This window comes from Oncorhynchus keta, chromosome 35, assembly GCF_023373465.1.
Source record: "Oncorhynchus keta strain PuntledgeMale-10-30-2019 chromosome 35, Oket_V2, whole genome shotgun sequence".
NCBI classification, from domain to species: Eukaryota; Metazoa; Chordata; class Actinopteri; order Salmoniformes; family Salmonidae; genus Oncorhynchus; species Oncorhynchus keta.
In genome coordinates, this window is record NC_068455.1 from 60,251,431 (window position 1) to 60,268,788 (window position 17,358).

Genomic DNA, 17,358 nt, shown 5'->3' on the forward strand with positions numbered 1-17,358 from the left:
AACTATGGGTCGTTGAAATATTGCGGTCTTGCCTGTGCTCATCTTTTCCCCATATTTTGTCATCCCTTTAAAAGCTATTCATAAATGTCAGAGATTCTGATACACAACATGCAAAGTCAGGTATCTTGTCACAAGCATGAAAAACATACAGTAATTTACAGATCTGTTGTTTCCATGGTGATTAATGATCAGAAGTGCTTAATTAATTGACTTTGAACACATTGACTCTCCCAATGTTGTAAATGCAGTGTATGCTGGTGTGTTGCCTCGCACGGCATGTTTTATCCGGCTAAGTGCTTCACTTCTGGCTGTTGTATTATCGTAATTGGTTTTATGTGTTCAACCCCCTTTACCCCCCCAAAACATGCCTTGAATGTGTAATTTCAACATTTCTACCATCAACAAGAAATACAGAATCCGCAAACGGACCTTTTTCAGTTTGAGTGTTCTCCGCTCCAGTCCTTGAGTCATAAGTGGAAATCAGTTTGGCCCATATGCTGACTTCTATCTGTATTAGCTATCCCTTTAAGTTCCTTTTCTATTATCTACGGGCAGTCACTATCCATTTCTCTCGGACTCGCCGGCCTACTCGATGTGCTCGGTTTTTATGTATGCTGTCGACGATATCTGATCCATTTTTCAAATCTGCACAGATGGCCCCTGATAATGCTGTGCCGGCATCAACTGCTTTATGACAAGGGATGTCTCCACACAATTAACTGGGATTATGCGAGAAAGAAAATATCCTGAAATATAAAGTGGTGGAACATTATTAAAACCAAAGAGACATTCCCTTTGGGGATGGCTGTATCCCTTGGGAGGTTAAATGGAGGAGAGTACTTGATAAAAGAATGAAGGTTCATGTTCACTTCCGATGTGAATTCTCTACTCAACCCAATTAGATACAAGAATCTGATAGGGATTTATTGTAATATTCCCAGTAATTAAAATAAGACACTTTTATTTTGGCTCTGGGCCTAAATGTTCTAGGAAATGATGCAATCAATGAGCTGCCCAAACACCAGTGTGTTTGTAGACACTGGTGTGTGCATCATGTCAGTGTTGGACATTGCACATTCTGCATTACCCGATCACTTGCACCCGACCACTATTAATGCCTTCTTGAAAGCATCTAGCCATTTAGGTCTTAAAACCATAATTCTGAAAAGTTTTACGGTGATCAACAGTGGTCTAAAGGTCTTCAGTAAAAATACTTTAAAGTACCTAAGTAGGTTTTTGGGGCATCTGTATGTTTACTTCACCACATTCCTAAAGAAAATGTACATTTTCCCTGACACCCAGAAGAAGTACTCGATCCATTTTAAATGCATAGCAGAACAGGAAAATGGTCCAATTCACACACTTATCAAGAGAACATCCCTGGTCCTCCCTACAGCCTCTGATCTGGCGGACCCACCAAACACACGTGCTCTGTTTGTAAATGTCTGAGTGTTGTTGTGTGTGCTTGGCTATCCTCAAATTTAGAAAAACACTTAGATGGTGCCGTCTGGTTTGCTTAATATAAGGGATTTTCAATTCATTTCTACTTTTACTTTTGATATTTAAGTGTATTTTTGATACTTAGGTGTATTTAAAACCAAATACCTTCAGACTTTTTTACTCAAGTAGTATTTTGCTGGTTGACTTTTACTTGAGTCATGTTAATTAAGGTATCTTTACTCAAGTATGACTATTGGGTACTTTTTCCACCACTGGTTGATCACCAGGATGGTCTGAGACCAGACACCTGGACAGCTGATGTGTGTTTGCACAACCAAAGAATGTCTGCGCAAACTGTCAGAAACCGTCTCATGGAAGCTCACCTGCGTGCTTGTCGTCCTCACCAGAGTCTGGCTCTCCCAAGTCAGGGCGTGACAGTGTGGCATATCAAGAAGCTGATTAAACAGCATGATCATTACACAGGTGCACCTTGTGCTGGGGTCAAAAGGCCATTCAAATGTGCAGTTTGTTACACAACACAATGCTACAGATGTCCCAAGTTTTGAGGGAGCAAGCAGTTTGGCATGCTGACTGCAGGAATGTGCACCAGAGCTGTTGCCAGATAATTGAATATGAATTTCTCTACCATAAGCTGCCTCACACAACATTTTAGAGAATATGGCAGTACGTCCATCAGACCTCACTTCCGCAGACCACACGTCCGGCTTCTTCACCTGCAGGATCGTCTGAGACCAGCCACCTGGACAGCTGATGAAACTATATGTTTGCACAACCAAAGAATGTCTGCGCAAACTGTCAGAAACCATCTCAGGGAAGCTCATCTGCGTGCTCGTCGTCCTCACCAGGGCCTGGATCTAACTGCAGTTCGTCTTCGTAACCAACTTCAGTGGGCAAATTCTCACCTTCGATGGCCACTGGCACACTGGAGAAGTGTGCTCTTCCTCGATTAATCCCAGTTTCAACTGTACCGGGCAGATTGCAGACATGCTGTATGGCATCGTGTGGGTGAGCGGTTTGCTGTTAACGTGAACAGAGTGCCCCGTGGTGGGGTTATGGTATGGGAAGGCATAACCTACGGACAATGAACACAATTGCATTTTATCGATGGCAATTTGAATGCACAGAGAGCATTACAAGCTCCTGAGGCCCATTGTCGTGCCATTCATCCGCTGCCATCACCTCATGTTTCAGCATGATACTGCACAGTTCCATTTCACAAGGATCAGTACACAAGTCCTAGAAGCTGAAAATGTCCCAGTTCTGCATAGTCACCTGACATGTCACCCACTGAACATGTTTGGTATGCTCTGAATCAATGTGTACGACAGTGTGTTTCAGTTCTCGCCATTGTCCAGCAACTTTGCACAGCCATTGAAGAGGAGTGGGACAACATTCCACTGGACACAAACAACAGCCTGATGAGCTCTATGCGAAGGAGATGTCGCGCTGCATGAGCCAAGTGATGGTCACACCAGATACTGACTGGATCTCTGATCCCACTCCCCTACTTTTGTTTTTAAAGGTGCATATCTGTATTCCCAGTCATGTGAAATCCATAGATTAGAGCCTAATGAATTTATTTCGGTTGACACGTTTCTTTATATTAACTGTATCTCAGTAAAATCTTTGAAATTGTTGCACGTTGCGTTTATATATTTTGTTCAGTGTGCAGGAAATAGCCATACGGCTTTGACGTTTTTGGAGACTGGACCGCATTGACAGTTTTGTCATTAGGACAAGCCATGAGCATTGACTGCCTTTCTTTGCTACGGACTCCTGACTTGAACCGAGGACACTTAGATTGAACACTGATGACACACGTTCTACCTTTCCTGTTTCTTCACCATTTTCATGATCCCATCAAGAGATAACTGTCTGAATTGATTTCCTCTCAGCAACCACGACTTGCTTACAAAATCTTGTTTGTACAGACGGTTGCGGGCGCAAGCATGCAGTTCAAACAGTTGGAGACTGACAGAAGTGTGGGTTCATAAGAATTTAACTGTTCTACCTTTCAAGTTACCTAAACTTGAAATATACTCAGCAAAAAAAGAAACGTCCTCTCACTGACAACTGCATTTATTTTCTGCAAACTTAACATGTATAAATATTTGTATGAACATAACAAGATTCAACAACTGAGACAAAAACTGAACAAGTTCCACAGACATGTGACTAACAGAAATTGAATAATGTGTCCCTGAACAAAGAGGGGGTCAAAGGTAAAAGTCAGTATCTGGTGTGGCCACCAGCTGCATTAAGTACTGCACTGCTTCTCCTCCTCATGGACTGCACCAGATTTGCCAGTGCTTGCTGTGAGATGTTACCCCACTCTTCCACCAAGGCAAATGCAAGTTCCCAGACATTTCTGGGGGGGGAATGGAGCTAGCCCTCACCCTCCGATCCAACAGGTCCCAGACGTGCTCAATAGGATTGAGATCCGGGCTCTTCGCTGGCCATGGCAGAACACTGGCATTCCTGTCTTGCAGTAAATGACGCACATAATGAGCAGTATGGCTGGTGGCATTGTCATGCTGGAGGGTCATGTCAGGATGAGCCTGCAGGAAGGCTACCACATGAGAGAGGAGGATGTCTTCCCTGTAACGCACAGCGTTGAGATTGCCTGCAATAACAACAAGCTCAGTCCGATGATGCTTTGACACACCGCCTCAGACCATGACGGACCCTCCACCTCCAAATCGATCCCGCTCCAGAGTACAGGCCTCGGTGTAATGCTTCAACGATAAACGTGAATCCGACCATCACCCCTGGTGAGACAAAACCGCAACTCATCAGTGAAGAGCACCTTTTGCCAGTCCTGTCTGAGACGGTGGGTTTGTGCCCATAGGCGACGTTGTTGCCGGTGATGTCTGGTGAGGACCTGCCTTATAACAGGCCTACAAACCCTTAATCCAGCCTCTCTCAGCCTATTGCGGATTGCCTGAGCACTGATGGAGGGATTGCGCTTCCTGGTGCAACTCGGGCAGTTGATGCCATCCTGTACCTGTCCCGCAGGTATGATGTTCGGATGTACCGATCCTGTGCAGGATTAGCTGGCTACTCACTAGCACGTGGCTTGTGCTTGAGAGATTGTTTATGAGACCTGTATTAATGTTCTATAATGCCTGCTAGATGAAGTTAGTCATTATTCGTGATTGTGCATTATGCATGGTTCTGGTTAAATTTGTAATGGAAAAAGCATTTTCATAGACAGTCATGAAAGCCACATCAGTGATTATTGCAACAAAAAAACTATTAGTGGCTCTTATGGTTGTGGAAGGGTTAAATTTAGCCTAGGTATAATTTCACAAGCCCTGAATTTATTATATTATTCCTGACTGTTTAAAATGCAGTGTATATGACCTTTAACTGTACAACAAAGCTTATTTGGAGGAAAAAAATCTAAATGTACTGTATGGTGAATCACCCATATGTTTGAAAAAATATCTATATGGCCATATCACCCAGCACCATGTCCACTTCCTTTTTATGCACCCCATGTCTTTCCTATACTGTAAATCAGAGTACAAAGCTAGTCCTTCAAAAAGGCTTCTTGCCCTCTGTCTTCCATGCAGTACGTCTATAGTAAGGCGTTTAGACATTGTTAGCTTCCAGGCTAAGACAGATGGAACAGCGAGTCAATGTTATCAGCAGCAGCACACTGTCCTGAGTTCAAACCCATGGCTTTTGTGTGACTGTCCACCTGCAGACAATGCCTGTCCAGCTGGCTGCAATTGGTTGTACAACTGATTGGACCCATTGATCTCCTGTATCTGTCAATAGAGCCGTGAGTATTCAAAACCAATAGCAACTCATTGTGTAAATGGATCAGTCAATATCATGTGAGTGAGGGGTTAAGGCCATCTGTGTCTCCTGAAGTCAGGCGATTTCAGATTATTGTGTGTGATGGTGTGGAGCAAGCCGTTTGACAGCAAAAATAGCCACAGGACACACTGGCAACTTGAGTGTTGTGAAAATAAATCACTGTCACCTGTTCGAGATGAACAATTCTCACAAGGAGTCCTGGGGCTTGAAGTGAATCAAAATTAAGGAGGCCTATGTAGCCCCTTGGAGTGAGCGATAAGCCTAGTGTCAGACCTAAGGGGTCTTGTGCTTTCGATGTAAGCACGTGGCATCTGGAGATGTGTACTTGTGTGACATTCTCCTTTGTGTGTGTCTGCAAGATCCAAAGAGGCCACTAATAGCCTATTTATTCTTGATCGGAAAATGTGGTCCGAGGCATTGTATGTAGGGTGTGACGCAAATGTTGTAGCAATGCGGAGGACTCCGTATCGCTCCGCATTGACATGATTGGTTGACTGTAGGTGGGGGCGGGAGGTCCTGTATAAACACTAACTCACTGCCTTGACAACAGCTCTGCGATCCGCAAAAAAATAGTTTGATCTGACTTTTGCGGAGGCGGCATTGAAGTAAATGCGGCCGAGGTCGGATTGACCATGCATAGCCTTTAAGAAATATGTCTGCATTGTAAGAGTCCCTCCACCATTCATTGCATATGCAGCTCCTCTCTTCTAATGAACAAGGAATAAGGTTACTTTTTCAACGACAGCAGATATAATTACTATCTCCCCTGTGGTGTATTATATTAGCATTTTTGATTTGTCATTCTGGAATCATCAGAGTTATGGATTTTGGGATGAAAAGGCTTAAAAAAACATCAGTTACTCTAAACTTTAAAGTTCTGATGCAAATTAATTTGCCCATTTGACAAAGACCATCCCACTGGGTACAATGCTTATTCATCGATTGCTGGCTATTCATGATGCAATGTCATGATTTCATTCCCCGTGCAAACGCAACTCTAGCTTCCAAACAGAAACTGTCGATGTAGAGGACTGTCTTTTACCTCTTCCTGCAGGGCCCGGTCAGTCCAGACACTGGGTGATAAGACCCCCCCATGCGAATATGACAGGACGAGGCAGCCTGGAGGGCAGCGAAAGACAGCCATGAGAAGAGAAAATATGTAATCTGTCCCCAAAATCAATATCTTCGCCTGCAGAGACAGAGGAACAAAGGCCTCAGGTTGTTCAGTGGCACATGTGCTCCATGATAAGGAATCAGTCTCGGGAATGGAGAGGCACTATCCATCGATGAAGCTGAGTGACATTTTCAGACACTGGCTACTATATATGTACTGGAAGACAGATGTTGCTGGAATATGGGGACTATATGGGGACTTGATTGTATTCCAACAAAAAAAGTTTCACCAGGTTCCCACAAACAACCTGTTATGTCAGTTGACCCATGTCCTCCATTGGAATAAAAATGAAAGGATCTATCAGATCGTAGGTTAATCTGTAACATTGATGGAAGGAGAACACTCACTCTCTCTCTCTTTCTCTCCCTCTTCCTATCTTTCTCGTGCTCGCTTACCCTCTATTAGGGTCTGAAACAGTCTGTCTCTCCCAAGTGTTTATCATTTTGACACCATTTGGCGACTAGAGATGCGTGTTGGTGACTGAATGACTTACTGCTCTACTGTACTGTAGGATAGAAATTGCAGCACTGCTTCTAGCTCTTAGCCAGCTTTGCAGTATTTTTTGTTGTTGTTGTAATTTCTTACATTATTAGCCCAGAATGTTTTTTGTGTTATTACATAAAAACGGAAAAACTTTTGGATATCACAGCGGCAGTAACTCACCCAGCATTCCGATCAGAAATATGATTTTCCGAAATCGGATCCTATGTTTGTACCCCTCAAGGCAATTGAACTTATCCCGCAGGCTCCTCCAAGACGCCGCCGGCGGAGAAAAGGTATTCGGAGTGGACTTCTAGTCCGACTGAGGTGTGCACACCATCCACCACTTCCGATTATATTACTCGCTAATGTTCAGTCCCTGGACAATAAGTTAGACAAGCTCAGGGTGAGGATCTCCTTCCAGAGAGACGTCAGAGACCGTAACATACTGTTTAAAGCAATCATGGCTCTCTCCGGATATACTGTCCCCACCCATACAGCCAGCTGGCTGGTCAGTACATCACGCAGACAGGAATTCAGAACTCTCCGGGAAGAAGAAAAGCGTAGGTGTATGTTTCATTAACTGTTCATGGTGTGATTGTGATAAGGTAAAGGAACTTAAGTGGTTTTGTTCACCTGACCTAGAATACCTCACAATCAAATGCAAGACCGTATTACCTCTCAAAATAATTTTCTTTGGTTATAGTCACAGCCATGTATATTCCCCCTTAAGCCGATAAAACAACGGCCCTCAAGGAACTACATGTAACGATTCTGCTCTTCATCTGAGGAAGAGTAGTCAAGATCGGATTGGGAACCATACCAGGTCAAATAAAACATAGAATGCCCACCCAAACTCACCCCCTGACCAAACCAAAATATAGACATAAAAGGTCAGGACGTGACAGTACCCCCCCACAAAGGTGCGGACGGGCGGCTCTGGCAGCTCCGGACAGACGGGCGGCTCTGGCATCTCCGGACTGACGGGCGGCTCGGCAGCTCCGGACTGACGGGCGGCTCGGGCGCCTCCGGACTAACGGGAGGCTCTGGCGCCTCCGGGATTGACTGACGGGCGGCTCTGGCGCCTCCGTATTGACTGACGGGCGGCTCTGGCGCCTCCGGACTGACTGACAGCGGCTCTTGCGCCTCCGGAGTGTCGGGCGGCTCTGGCGCCTTCGGAGTGTCGGGCGGCTCTGGCACCTCCGGAGTGTCGGGCGGCTCTGGCAGCTCCGGACTGACGGGCGGCTCTGGCGCCTCCGGAGTGACGAGTTGACAACTAGAATGCCAAAGGTCTGCAAGGCTGTAATTGCTGCAAATGGAGGATTCTTTGACGAAAGCAAAGTTTGAAAGACACAATTATTATTTCAATTAAAAATCATTATTGAAACCTTGTCAACGTCTTTACAATGTTCCTATTCATTTTGCAACTCATTTCATGTATTGTTTTCATGGAAAACAAGGACATTTCTAAGTGACCCCAAACTTTTAAACGGTAGTGTATACAGTACACATTTCTATCTTAATGACTGTTTGTCCTGGAGGTCTTCCACCTTTTGGCTTTGGTAGAGCCCTCAAGTGGCCTGAGGTAAAGATGTTAAATGTTATGCCACTGAAAATTAGCATCGTTTTGGAGGTTGTTTGGAAAACTAAAATCCTGGTCTAACCCTGTCAAATTATTAAAAAGCATGTGCATAATTTCGTAGGTTTATTGCAGTCGAGGTGTAGTGTTGCCTTCGTTCTGTTGTCATTTACACTGTTGGCTTGACATTTTGACATCAATAAAAACACTTTCCCATCTCCAGTGAGAACACAGCTGAGTTGACTTTTGATAACAAGCTATTTGTGCAATGTACTGTATCTTACACCTGTATCACGATTACTCTTGATAGAGTATGTCCTTAGTGCCTCTCCTGCAATAACACAAATCTGACATTTGAGATCCCTTACTCCCAGGGGCCTTTTAGAATAATATTGTCACTGAGGACATTTTAGCACTGTGAATGAAACACACATACCGTTTTCATTAAATACAGTAGCCTATGTTTGGTGGATTTAAAAAAATGGCACTATGTGAAATTATTCATGCGAGAAGATGGAAATAGTTCTCATTTGTTCTTGAATTTGCATTCCGTATAAGAGCTGAGTAAATTTGAGCAAAGTGTTAATGGAAACGGATATAGATTTGTCTTCATAGGGGACTTACTGTAACAAGGGTGTTGTCAGTCACGAGTTATCTTATTGTTTTGCCTCCGTGTGACTGAACTGTTATTTGAAAGGAGGGTTAAGTGGGTAGATGGAGAACAGCTCAGAAGAGGTCATAAACCATAACAAAGTCGTTGGTATTGTGAACAGTTCTATAGCAGCCCTGTAGGTGGGGGTATGATCACTGGCTTCTTTTCTGGAGCGAGTACACACACACACACACACAGCGCTAGAGGGTAGTTAGAATATGAGAAGCTACATTGCTTTTCCCCTCTACCTCCCACCCACTTCAATAGATTTCTGTTGAATCAAATGAATCCTAAATGTAATCAGTCACATTTAATGAGCTAGAGTAATCAATTTGCTTTTTGCTCTTGTTGGAAAAGGTTCCTGTTTCAAATGAAGTGACCTTCCCAATCTACAGTTCAGTTAGACAGAGGCTTAAACAACCATTACTATATGTTACAATCAGTCACTGAAATGAATGCTGCTATTAGTAGATTGAAGTTTCCACTTTCCTAATTGACTGTTGGCTATAACTGAGCGTATGTTAATCTATGGCGCTGTTGTCCCTTCAAATGGACTGTTTCTCATTATTGTTATCTCATTATTATCACATTGGGGAAATATGCATTTATGTAAATTAACAACTGTCCCAGTATCCAATAGTTGTACTCTTGCCAAGTTTAGACCAGTATTCACAGGGTTTAGCCTACTCCTCTTCATATAATAATATTAGAGAACTGTTCATATGTCCCACGAGCCTAGTGTCTGTTGTAGATTGACCTGATTGTTAATTGTCCTATTTGGGGTAATTAATATGTACAGTACCAGTCAAAAGTTTGGACACAAGGGTTTTTTCTTTCTTTTTACTATTTTCTACATTGCAGAAAATAGTGTAATAGTGATGTGAAACTATGAAATAAGACTTATGTAGTAACCAAAAAAGTTTTGAACAAATCAAAATATATTTTAGATTGTTGAAAGTAGCCACCCTTTGCCTTGATGACAGCTTTGCACACTCCCTCTCTACCTTCCCCTCTCTACTTCTCTCTCTCACTCTCTACCTCTCTCTCTTGCTCTCACCATCTCTCTCTTTACTGCCCCCTCTCTACCCTACTTTGACATTTTAGTCATTTAGCGACTTACAGTCGTGAGTGCATACATAATACTTTTTTCTCTCCGCACCTTCTGCTCTCTCCCTCTCTCTCATATACCTTCCCTCTTTCTCATATACCTTCCCTCTCTATCTCCCTCTCTCTCATATACCTTCCCTCTTTCTCATATACCTTCACTCTATCTCTCTGTCTCCCTATCTCCCTCCCATCTTCCGCTCTACCTTCCCTCTTTCTCATATACCTTTCCTCTCTATCTCCCTCTCTCTCATATACCTTCTCTATCTCTTCCCTCTTTCTCATATACCTTCCCTCTCTATCTCCCTCTCTCTCATATACCTTCCCTCTCTCTCATATACCTTCCCCTTTCTCATAAACCTTCCCTCTCTCTCTCTCTCTCTCTCTCTCTCTCTCTCTCTCTCTCTCTCTCTCTCTCTCTCTCTCATATACCTTCCCTGTTTCTCATATACCTTCCCTCTCTCTCTCCCTCTCTCTCTTATATACCTTCCCTCTTTCTCATATACCTTCCCTCTCTCTCTCCCTCTCTCTCTTATATACCTTCCCTCTTTCTCATATACCTTCCCTCTCTATCTCCCTCTCTCATATACCTTCCCTCTCTATCTCCCTCTCACATATACCTTCCCTCTCTATCTCCCTCTCTCTCATATACCTTCCCTCTCTCTCATAAACCTTCCCTCTCTCTCTCTCTCTCTCTCTCTCTCTCTCTCTCTCTCTCTCTCTCTCTCTCTCTCTCTCTCTATACCTTCCCTGTTTCTCATATACCTTCCCTCTCTCTCTCCCTCTCTCTCTTATATACCTTCCCTCTTTCTCATATACCTTCCCTCTCTCTCTCCCTCTCTCTCTTATATACCTTCCCTCTTTCTCATATACTTTCCCTCTCTATCTCCCTCTCTCATATACCTTCCCTCTCTATCTCCCTCTCACATATACCTTCCCTCTCTCTCTCTCTCTCATATACCTTCCCTGTTTCTCATATACCTTCCATCTCTCTCTTATATACCTTCCCTCTTTCTCATATACCTTCCCTCTCTATCTCCTCTCTCTCATATACCTTCCCTCTCTCTCACTTTCTCATATACCTTCCCTCTCTATCTCTCTCTCTCATATACCTTCCCTGTTTCTCATATACCTTCCCTCTCTATCTCCCTCTCTCTCATATACCTTCCCTCTCTCTCACTTTCTCATATACCTTCCCTCTCTATCTCTCTCTCTCATATACCTTCCCTGTTTCTCATATACCTTCCCTCTCTCTCTTATATACCTTCCCTCTTTCTCATATACCTTCCCTCTCTATCTCCCTCTCTCTCATATACCTTCCCTCTCTATCTCCCTCTCTCTCATATACCTTCCCTCTCTATCTCCCTCTCTCATATACCTTCCCTCTCTCTCCCTCTCTCTCTTATATACCTTCCCTCTTTCTCATATACCTTCCCTCTCTCTGTCCCTCTCTCTCATATACCTTCCTTCTGTCTCCATCCCACTCTCTCTCTCTGCCCCTCTTTCTCATATACCTTCCCTCTCTATCTCCCTCTCTCATATACCTTCCCTCTCTATCTCTGTCTCTCTCATATATCTTCCCTCTCTCTCTCTCTCCCTCTCTCTCATATACCTTCCCTCTTTCTCAATTACCTTCCCTCTCTGTCTCCCTCTCTCTCATATACCTTCCATCTCTCTCTCTCTCTCCCTCTCTCTCATATACCTTCCCTCTCTCTCTTGCTTTCTTTTATACCCTCGCTCGTGCTCTCTTGTACATGTACTCCATCCCTCCCTCTGCCTCTCTCTCCTCTGCCTCCCTTCCTCTCTTTCTCTGCCTCCCTCCTTTGCCTCCCTCCCCTCTCTACATCTGAGCCAGAGTGACTGTCAGAGGGAACATAGCAGTTCATTCACTCCTCATCCGTAGCTCTTAGAGTATTCTCCCTTGACAGAGAGAGATACATACGTAGACAAGAAGAGAGTCGAAGAGAAAGAGGCACTCTTTAAAAGGACTTTAGGAGCCACGTTATTATCTTCATCACTCTTCCTCTACCTTCTTACTTTTTAACGAGACTAACATTTCCTGTATGCCTCTAGCAGACTTTCTGGGACTTTAAGGCAGACAGACTCCCTATCCACCCGTTCCACTTCCAACCCACCCAGTCTGGATTTGGGGAGTGAGTGGGCAGTAGGGGGGTGCCTCGGGGCGCCCAGCCCGTGTGTGTGGACACGACGGAGGTGGAGTGGGCGCGGGGGAACTGGAGCGCCGAGGGCGCGGCCGGGGCTCCAGAGGGCGAGGAGGCCGGGTCGGGGTCCGAAGTCGGGGCTGCAGGGTCTGGGCATGGTGGCGGCGGCGCCATGCTGAACATGGTGTGGGAGACTGAGGGGCTGCAGACAGTGGGCATCGTGGTGCTGGTGTGTGCCTCGCTCAAACTGCTGCACCTGCTGGGGCTCATCAACTTCTCCGAGGGTAAGAGAGAGATGGATAGAAAGGAGAGAGACAGCAATGGAAAACAAAGAGAGTGAGGGTCTTTGAATTGTAGTATAAGTGAGAGATATTTGTCCATTGGTGGCTCTCCTTACTTGATTATAATGTGTTATTTTGGTATGTAATATGTTTTGTATTATATTGCTCCTTTCTTGCCAATTAAGCTTGTTTCATTTTGTTGAGTGTCTGAGAGCAGTTTGGGAAACTTAAACGGGTGTAGCCAGCCACTATAAGACCGGGGTGGTCAACTACTGTGTAAGGGTGAATTTACATTAGTAATATATGCGTAGTGTTCAACATCATTTGCAACTTTTCTGTTTACACTATCCTTACTTTAGCCTTGGATGTGGTGTGGCCAGCTATTAGCATAACGTAAATACCATAGTATATAGACAAACAAAATCTAAACCATATTGCACATAATGTTGCACACTTGATTAATGCAACGATTCGCAAATGTGTGGATATTTTAAAAGCATTTCATTTTCAGTTATGCTAACAGAGCAAAAATGCTGTATTCTGGTTTTAAGGGATGTGGTGTGGGACACGTGTAGTTTCATTACACTGTACCACTAAGAGGAGTATGTGGTTTAGATTTCTCCCACACTACCTCCGAAGCAGGGTTTCCGTTAGCCGGTAATTACCAGCTTTTGGCTCAAATAAAATAGTTGCCAGCCAAATTGATCAGGAGAAAAAAATATCCAAATTGCAGAATGCTTTTTATTCATTTATGTAAATAAATGGATACACATTTGATTGTCCTTCTTATTGGTCTTGGTTAATTAGCCAAATTTGGGGGGATTAAATTGGGGCGTGTGTATTTTCTGTAGTACGTCATGTATCTTATTGATCACAGACGGTGCTAGAGCTGCTGCAGCTTCTCTCCTCTGCTGGGGTGGAATGTGCTTTTATAACTGCACAACAATTCTAAATGCAATCGCATGTTAAACAGTTTTGATGGCCACGATTTAAAAAGAGCTTCTATTTTTATTTCTCAACTGGTAATTGAAGCAAGCCTTCCATTCGCCCATCGAGTGCATAGGCAACGGTAGGCTGTCAGCGCATCCCCCAACCGTCTTTGTATTGTGAGCTGGAGGCAGTATGCGCTTAATTGTTTGAAATCTGAACATTTTACTTCATTTTATGAGGCCTGTCTTACCTTGCTTCAAAGAAGCCTAGACATAATCTGACCATAGAAACATGGGGGCAATTATTTTTTAAATACTTCCTCATATGCCATTGAAACCATGCATTTCTCTCCTGTTGTATTTGTTTTCATATCAACTTTCTTTCATTGTCCAGTAGCCAAAGGCACAATCATAGTCATATTAGCAGCCCATCCTAGTTGTTGCGTCTTTAGATTCCCCCTCTAAATTTCTAACAGAGATTTTCATCCATCACATATGGAGCTGCTCTGTTTAGAGTTTTTGGTGAAATTGAATTTAGGAAAATGTTTGAAAAGGATGTTTTATTGTCTGCTTCATTACAGGAGTTGCATGTTCTGTTAAGATGAATTACCATAATCGTAATGTGATTTTTGCATTCTGAGCACAGTGTATTCTCCATTCTGAGCACAGTGTATTCTCCTGGGCAATTTGGCCAGCAACAATTTTATTTGGGATTACCAGCTAACGGAAACCCTGCTCCGGAGGTAGTGTGGGAAACAACTCTCAAAGAGAATTTAATCCAGATCTGTCTATTTATGCTACAAAAGTATATTTCCTTGGACTAGCGTGTGTCTCTAAGTAGTGTGGTGTAAAAAGAGCATTTAGAGATACCGAATTAGCTGAGGAAGATACGGGTGCTGGAGGCTTAGTCAACTCAGACATACTGTAATGCATCTCCAGTTGTGGTTTATATTGGCCTACAGGTCAAGAGTGCCTCCTAAATTTAAGTCGTTCTGCGTTTTTGGCTCATAAAAATATTTTGATGTTTTCAAGGAAAAAGTTTGTGGGAGGGATTCTGTTTTTTTGGTGTGTGTGTGTACTGTCAATGCGCTTGTGTAATCATCGCTGTATTGCGCTTTGTGCTTACATACGCAAGAAAGCGCCCTTCTCCTCTGTGCTGTAGTGTGTTGGCTAATCATAGGAGGTGTGAATTACTATTATATGCTCTGTACACATCTCATTTGGTGTACACAAGGGACATCATTGCCACTCCGATGTTACTAAGTAAGGGCAGACTGTTGAACTGAGCACAGAACGTAGCATGGCTAAATAAACTGTTTAATTTGGCAGAACAGTTGTCTAGTAGAAATGTTTAGTAAGCACTTTTAGTTTAGTTAAAGACCATCTGTCTGGCGGTAAACACACTTTAAACCGTTGTTAAGACTATGAATCAAACATTGGTGGGTCCTTGTATTCTCATTCACATGTACATAGGAAATAGGGATATGTGCATTAACAGCTTAAAGGCTGTTTTCACTGTTTTGAGAGAGAGACTCAAGTACCATTGCTTAATCAATATCAATTGTGGTGACATACAAACATGCTTTCAGTTACTCTCTTTTATTGTTCCTAAGAAGTTCTACAAGCAGATTCAAGCATGTCTAATAATTTACAGCATTTAGTCAGCCACCAATTGTGCAAGTTCTCCCACTTAAAAATATGAGAGAGGCCTGTAATTGTCATCATAGGTACACTTCAACTTTGACAGACAAAATGAGAAAAAAAATCCAGAAAATCACATTGTAGGATTTTTAAGGAATTTATTTGCAAATTATGGTGGAAAATAAGTATTTCATCACCTACAAACAAGCAAGATTTCTGGCTCTCACAGACCTGTAACTTCTTCTTTAAGAGGCTCCTCTGTCCTCCACTCGTTACCTGTATTAATGGCACCTGTTTGAACTTGTTATCAGTATAAAAGACACCTATCCACAACCTCAAACAGTCACACTCCAAACTCCACTATGGCCAAGACCAAAGAGCTGTCAAAGGACACCAGAAACAAAATTGTAGACTTGCACCAGGCTGGGAAGACTGAATCTGCAATAGGTAAGCAGCTTGGTTTGAAGAAATCAACTGTGGGAGCAATTATTAGGAAATGGAAGACATACAAGACCACTGATAATCTCACTCGATCTGGGGCTCCAAGCAAGATCTCACCCCTTGGGGTCAAAATGATCACAAGAACGGTGAGCAAAAATCCCAGAACCACACAGGGGGACCTAGTGAATGACCTGCAGAGAGCTGGGACCAAAGTAACAAAGCCTACCATAATTAACACACTACGCCGCCAGGGACTCAAATCCTGCCCAGCAACAGCCCCAAAACATCACTGCTCTAGAGGAGGACATTCCATGGAGGAATGGGCCAAAATACCAGCAACAGTGTGTGAAAACCTTGTGAAGACTTACAGAAAACGTTTGACCTCTGTCATTGCCAACAAAGTATTGGCAATGACAGAGTCATATATAACAAAGTATTGAAATAAACGTTTGTTATTGACCAAATACTTATTTTCTACCATAATTTGCAAATAAATTCATAAAAAATCCTACAATGTGAGTTTCTGGATTTTTTCTCTTCTCATTTTGTCTGTTGTAGTTGAAGTGTACCTATGATGAAAATTACAGGCCTCTCATCTTTTTAAGTGGGAGAACTTGCACAATTGGTGGCTGACGAAATACTTTTTTTGCCCCACTGTATATATATATTTTTGTATACATCACAAGTGACACTAAAATTAGGTTGATATACTGGAGGTAAATCTTTAGTCTTTCTTTGAAAGACAATTGTCCTACTTTTCAGCAGTGGTCATTGTATCGATCTGTTGCTGTGGTGGTTGGATAAGGGAACTGTATCAACCTTCACAGTGTGTGGTATGAACCTGCGAAAAGCAGATGATGTGGTCACTATCTCATGAATCAGTTCACCCCGGCATAATCACCTTGACAGGATGTCTGGTGGCAAAGCTTCTAGACCGCCTGACAGTTGGTCAATAACTACATTGACGTGTTGCATCTCCGATCCAGCAATGTTTTAGAATGGATTGGTGTTTTAGAATGGATTGGTGTTTTAGAATGGATTGGTGTTTTAGAATGGATTGGTGTTTTAGAATGGATTGGTGTTTTAGAATGGATTGGTGTTTTAGAATGGATTGGTGTTTTAGAATGGATTGGTGTTTTAGAATGGATTGGTGTTTTACAATGGATTGGTGTTTTAGAATGGATTGGTGTTTTAGAATGGATTGGTGTTTTAGAATGGATTGGTGTTTAGGCAGTCTTGCCGATGTCTGGTATTTGGGGGGTAGAAGTGATGGACTTATAAGTTTAGAAATTCACCTGATCTTTTTGTTCATTTTAGAATTCTTGTTCATTTTAGAATTTTTGTTCAAGGTACAGTTGTACAAAGAACACTGTCTTTCTCTCCTTGGTGAAAGATACATGCTTGTCCCATCTCCTTTGCCTCGCAGGCTCTACCATAACCTGAAATTGATGAAACAAACTGAACATGTACTTGATTCTCATTGGAATCATATGTCCATTACACTGCCCCATAGAAACATCAGTTATGCCACATTCCAGTAATAATACTGTAGGCCTATATCTGTCATCCACAGATGACCTAGCATACACTCACTGCCCAGTTTATTAGGTCCACCACCCCGTTCATGTA

General features: G+C 43.0%; 1 protein-coding gene across 4 annotated transcripts in view; it reads left to right on the forward strand.

Annotated features, from left to right (window-relative positions):
• kcnip4a (potassium voltage-gated channel interacting protein 4a) overlaps positions 1-17,358 on the forward strand; it is a 250,518-nt gene that overhangs the window by 183,549 nt on the left and 49,611 nt on the right. The window contains exon 1 of one of the 4 annotated variants that reach the window (XM_035753142.2): positions 12,064-12,721. The exons of the other annotated variants lie outside the window; for them this stretch is intronic. Coding sequence (XP_035609035.1) covers positions 12,610-12,721 — 112 coding nt within the window. The 5' untranslated portion in view covers positions 12,064-12,609. Of the gene's footprint in view, positions 1-12,063; positions 12,722-17,358 lie in introns of those variants that run through there. 4 annotated transcript variants of the gene reach the window in all.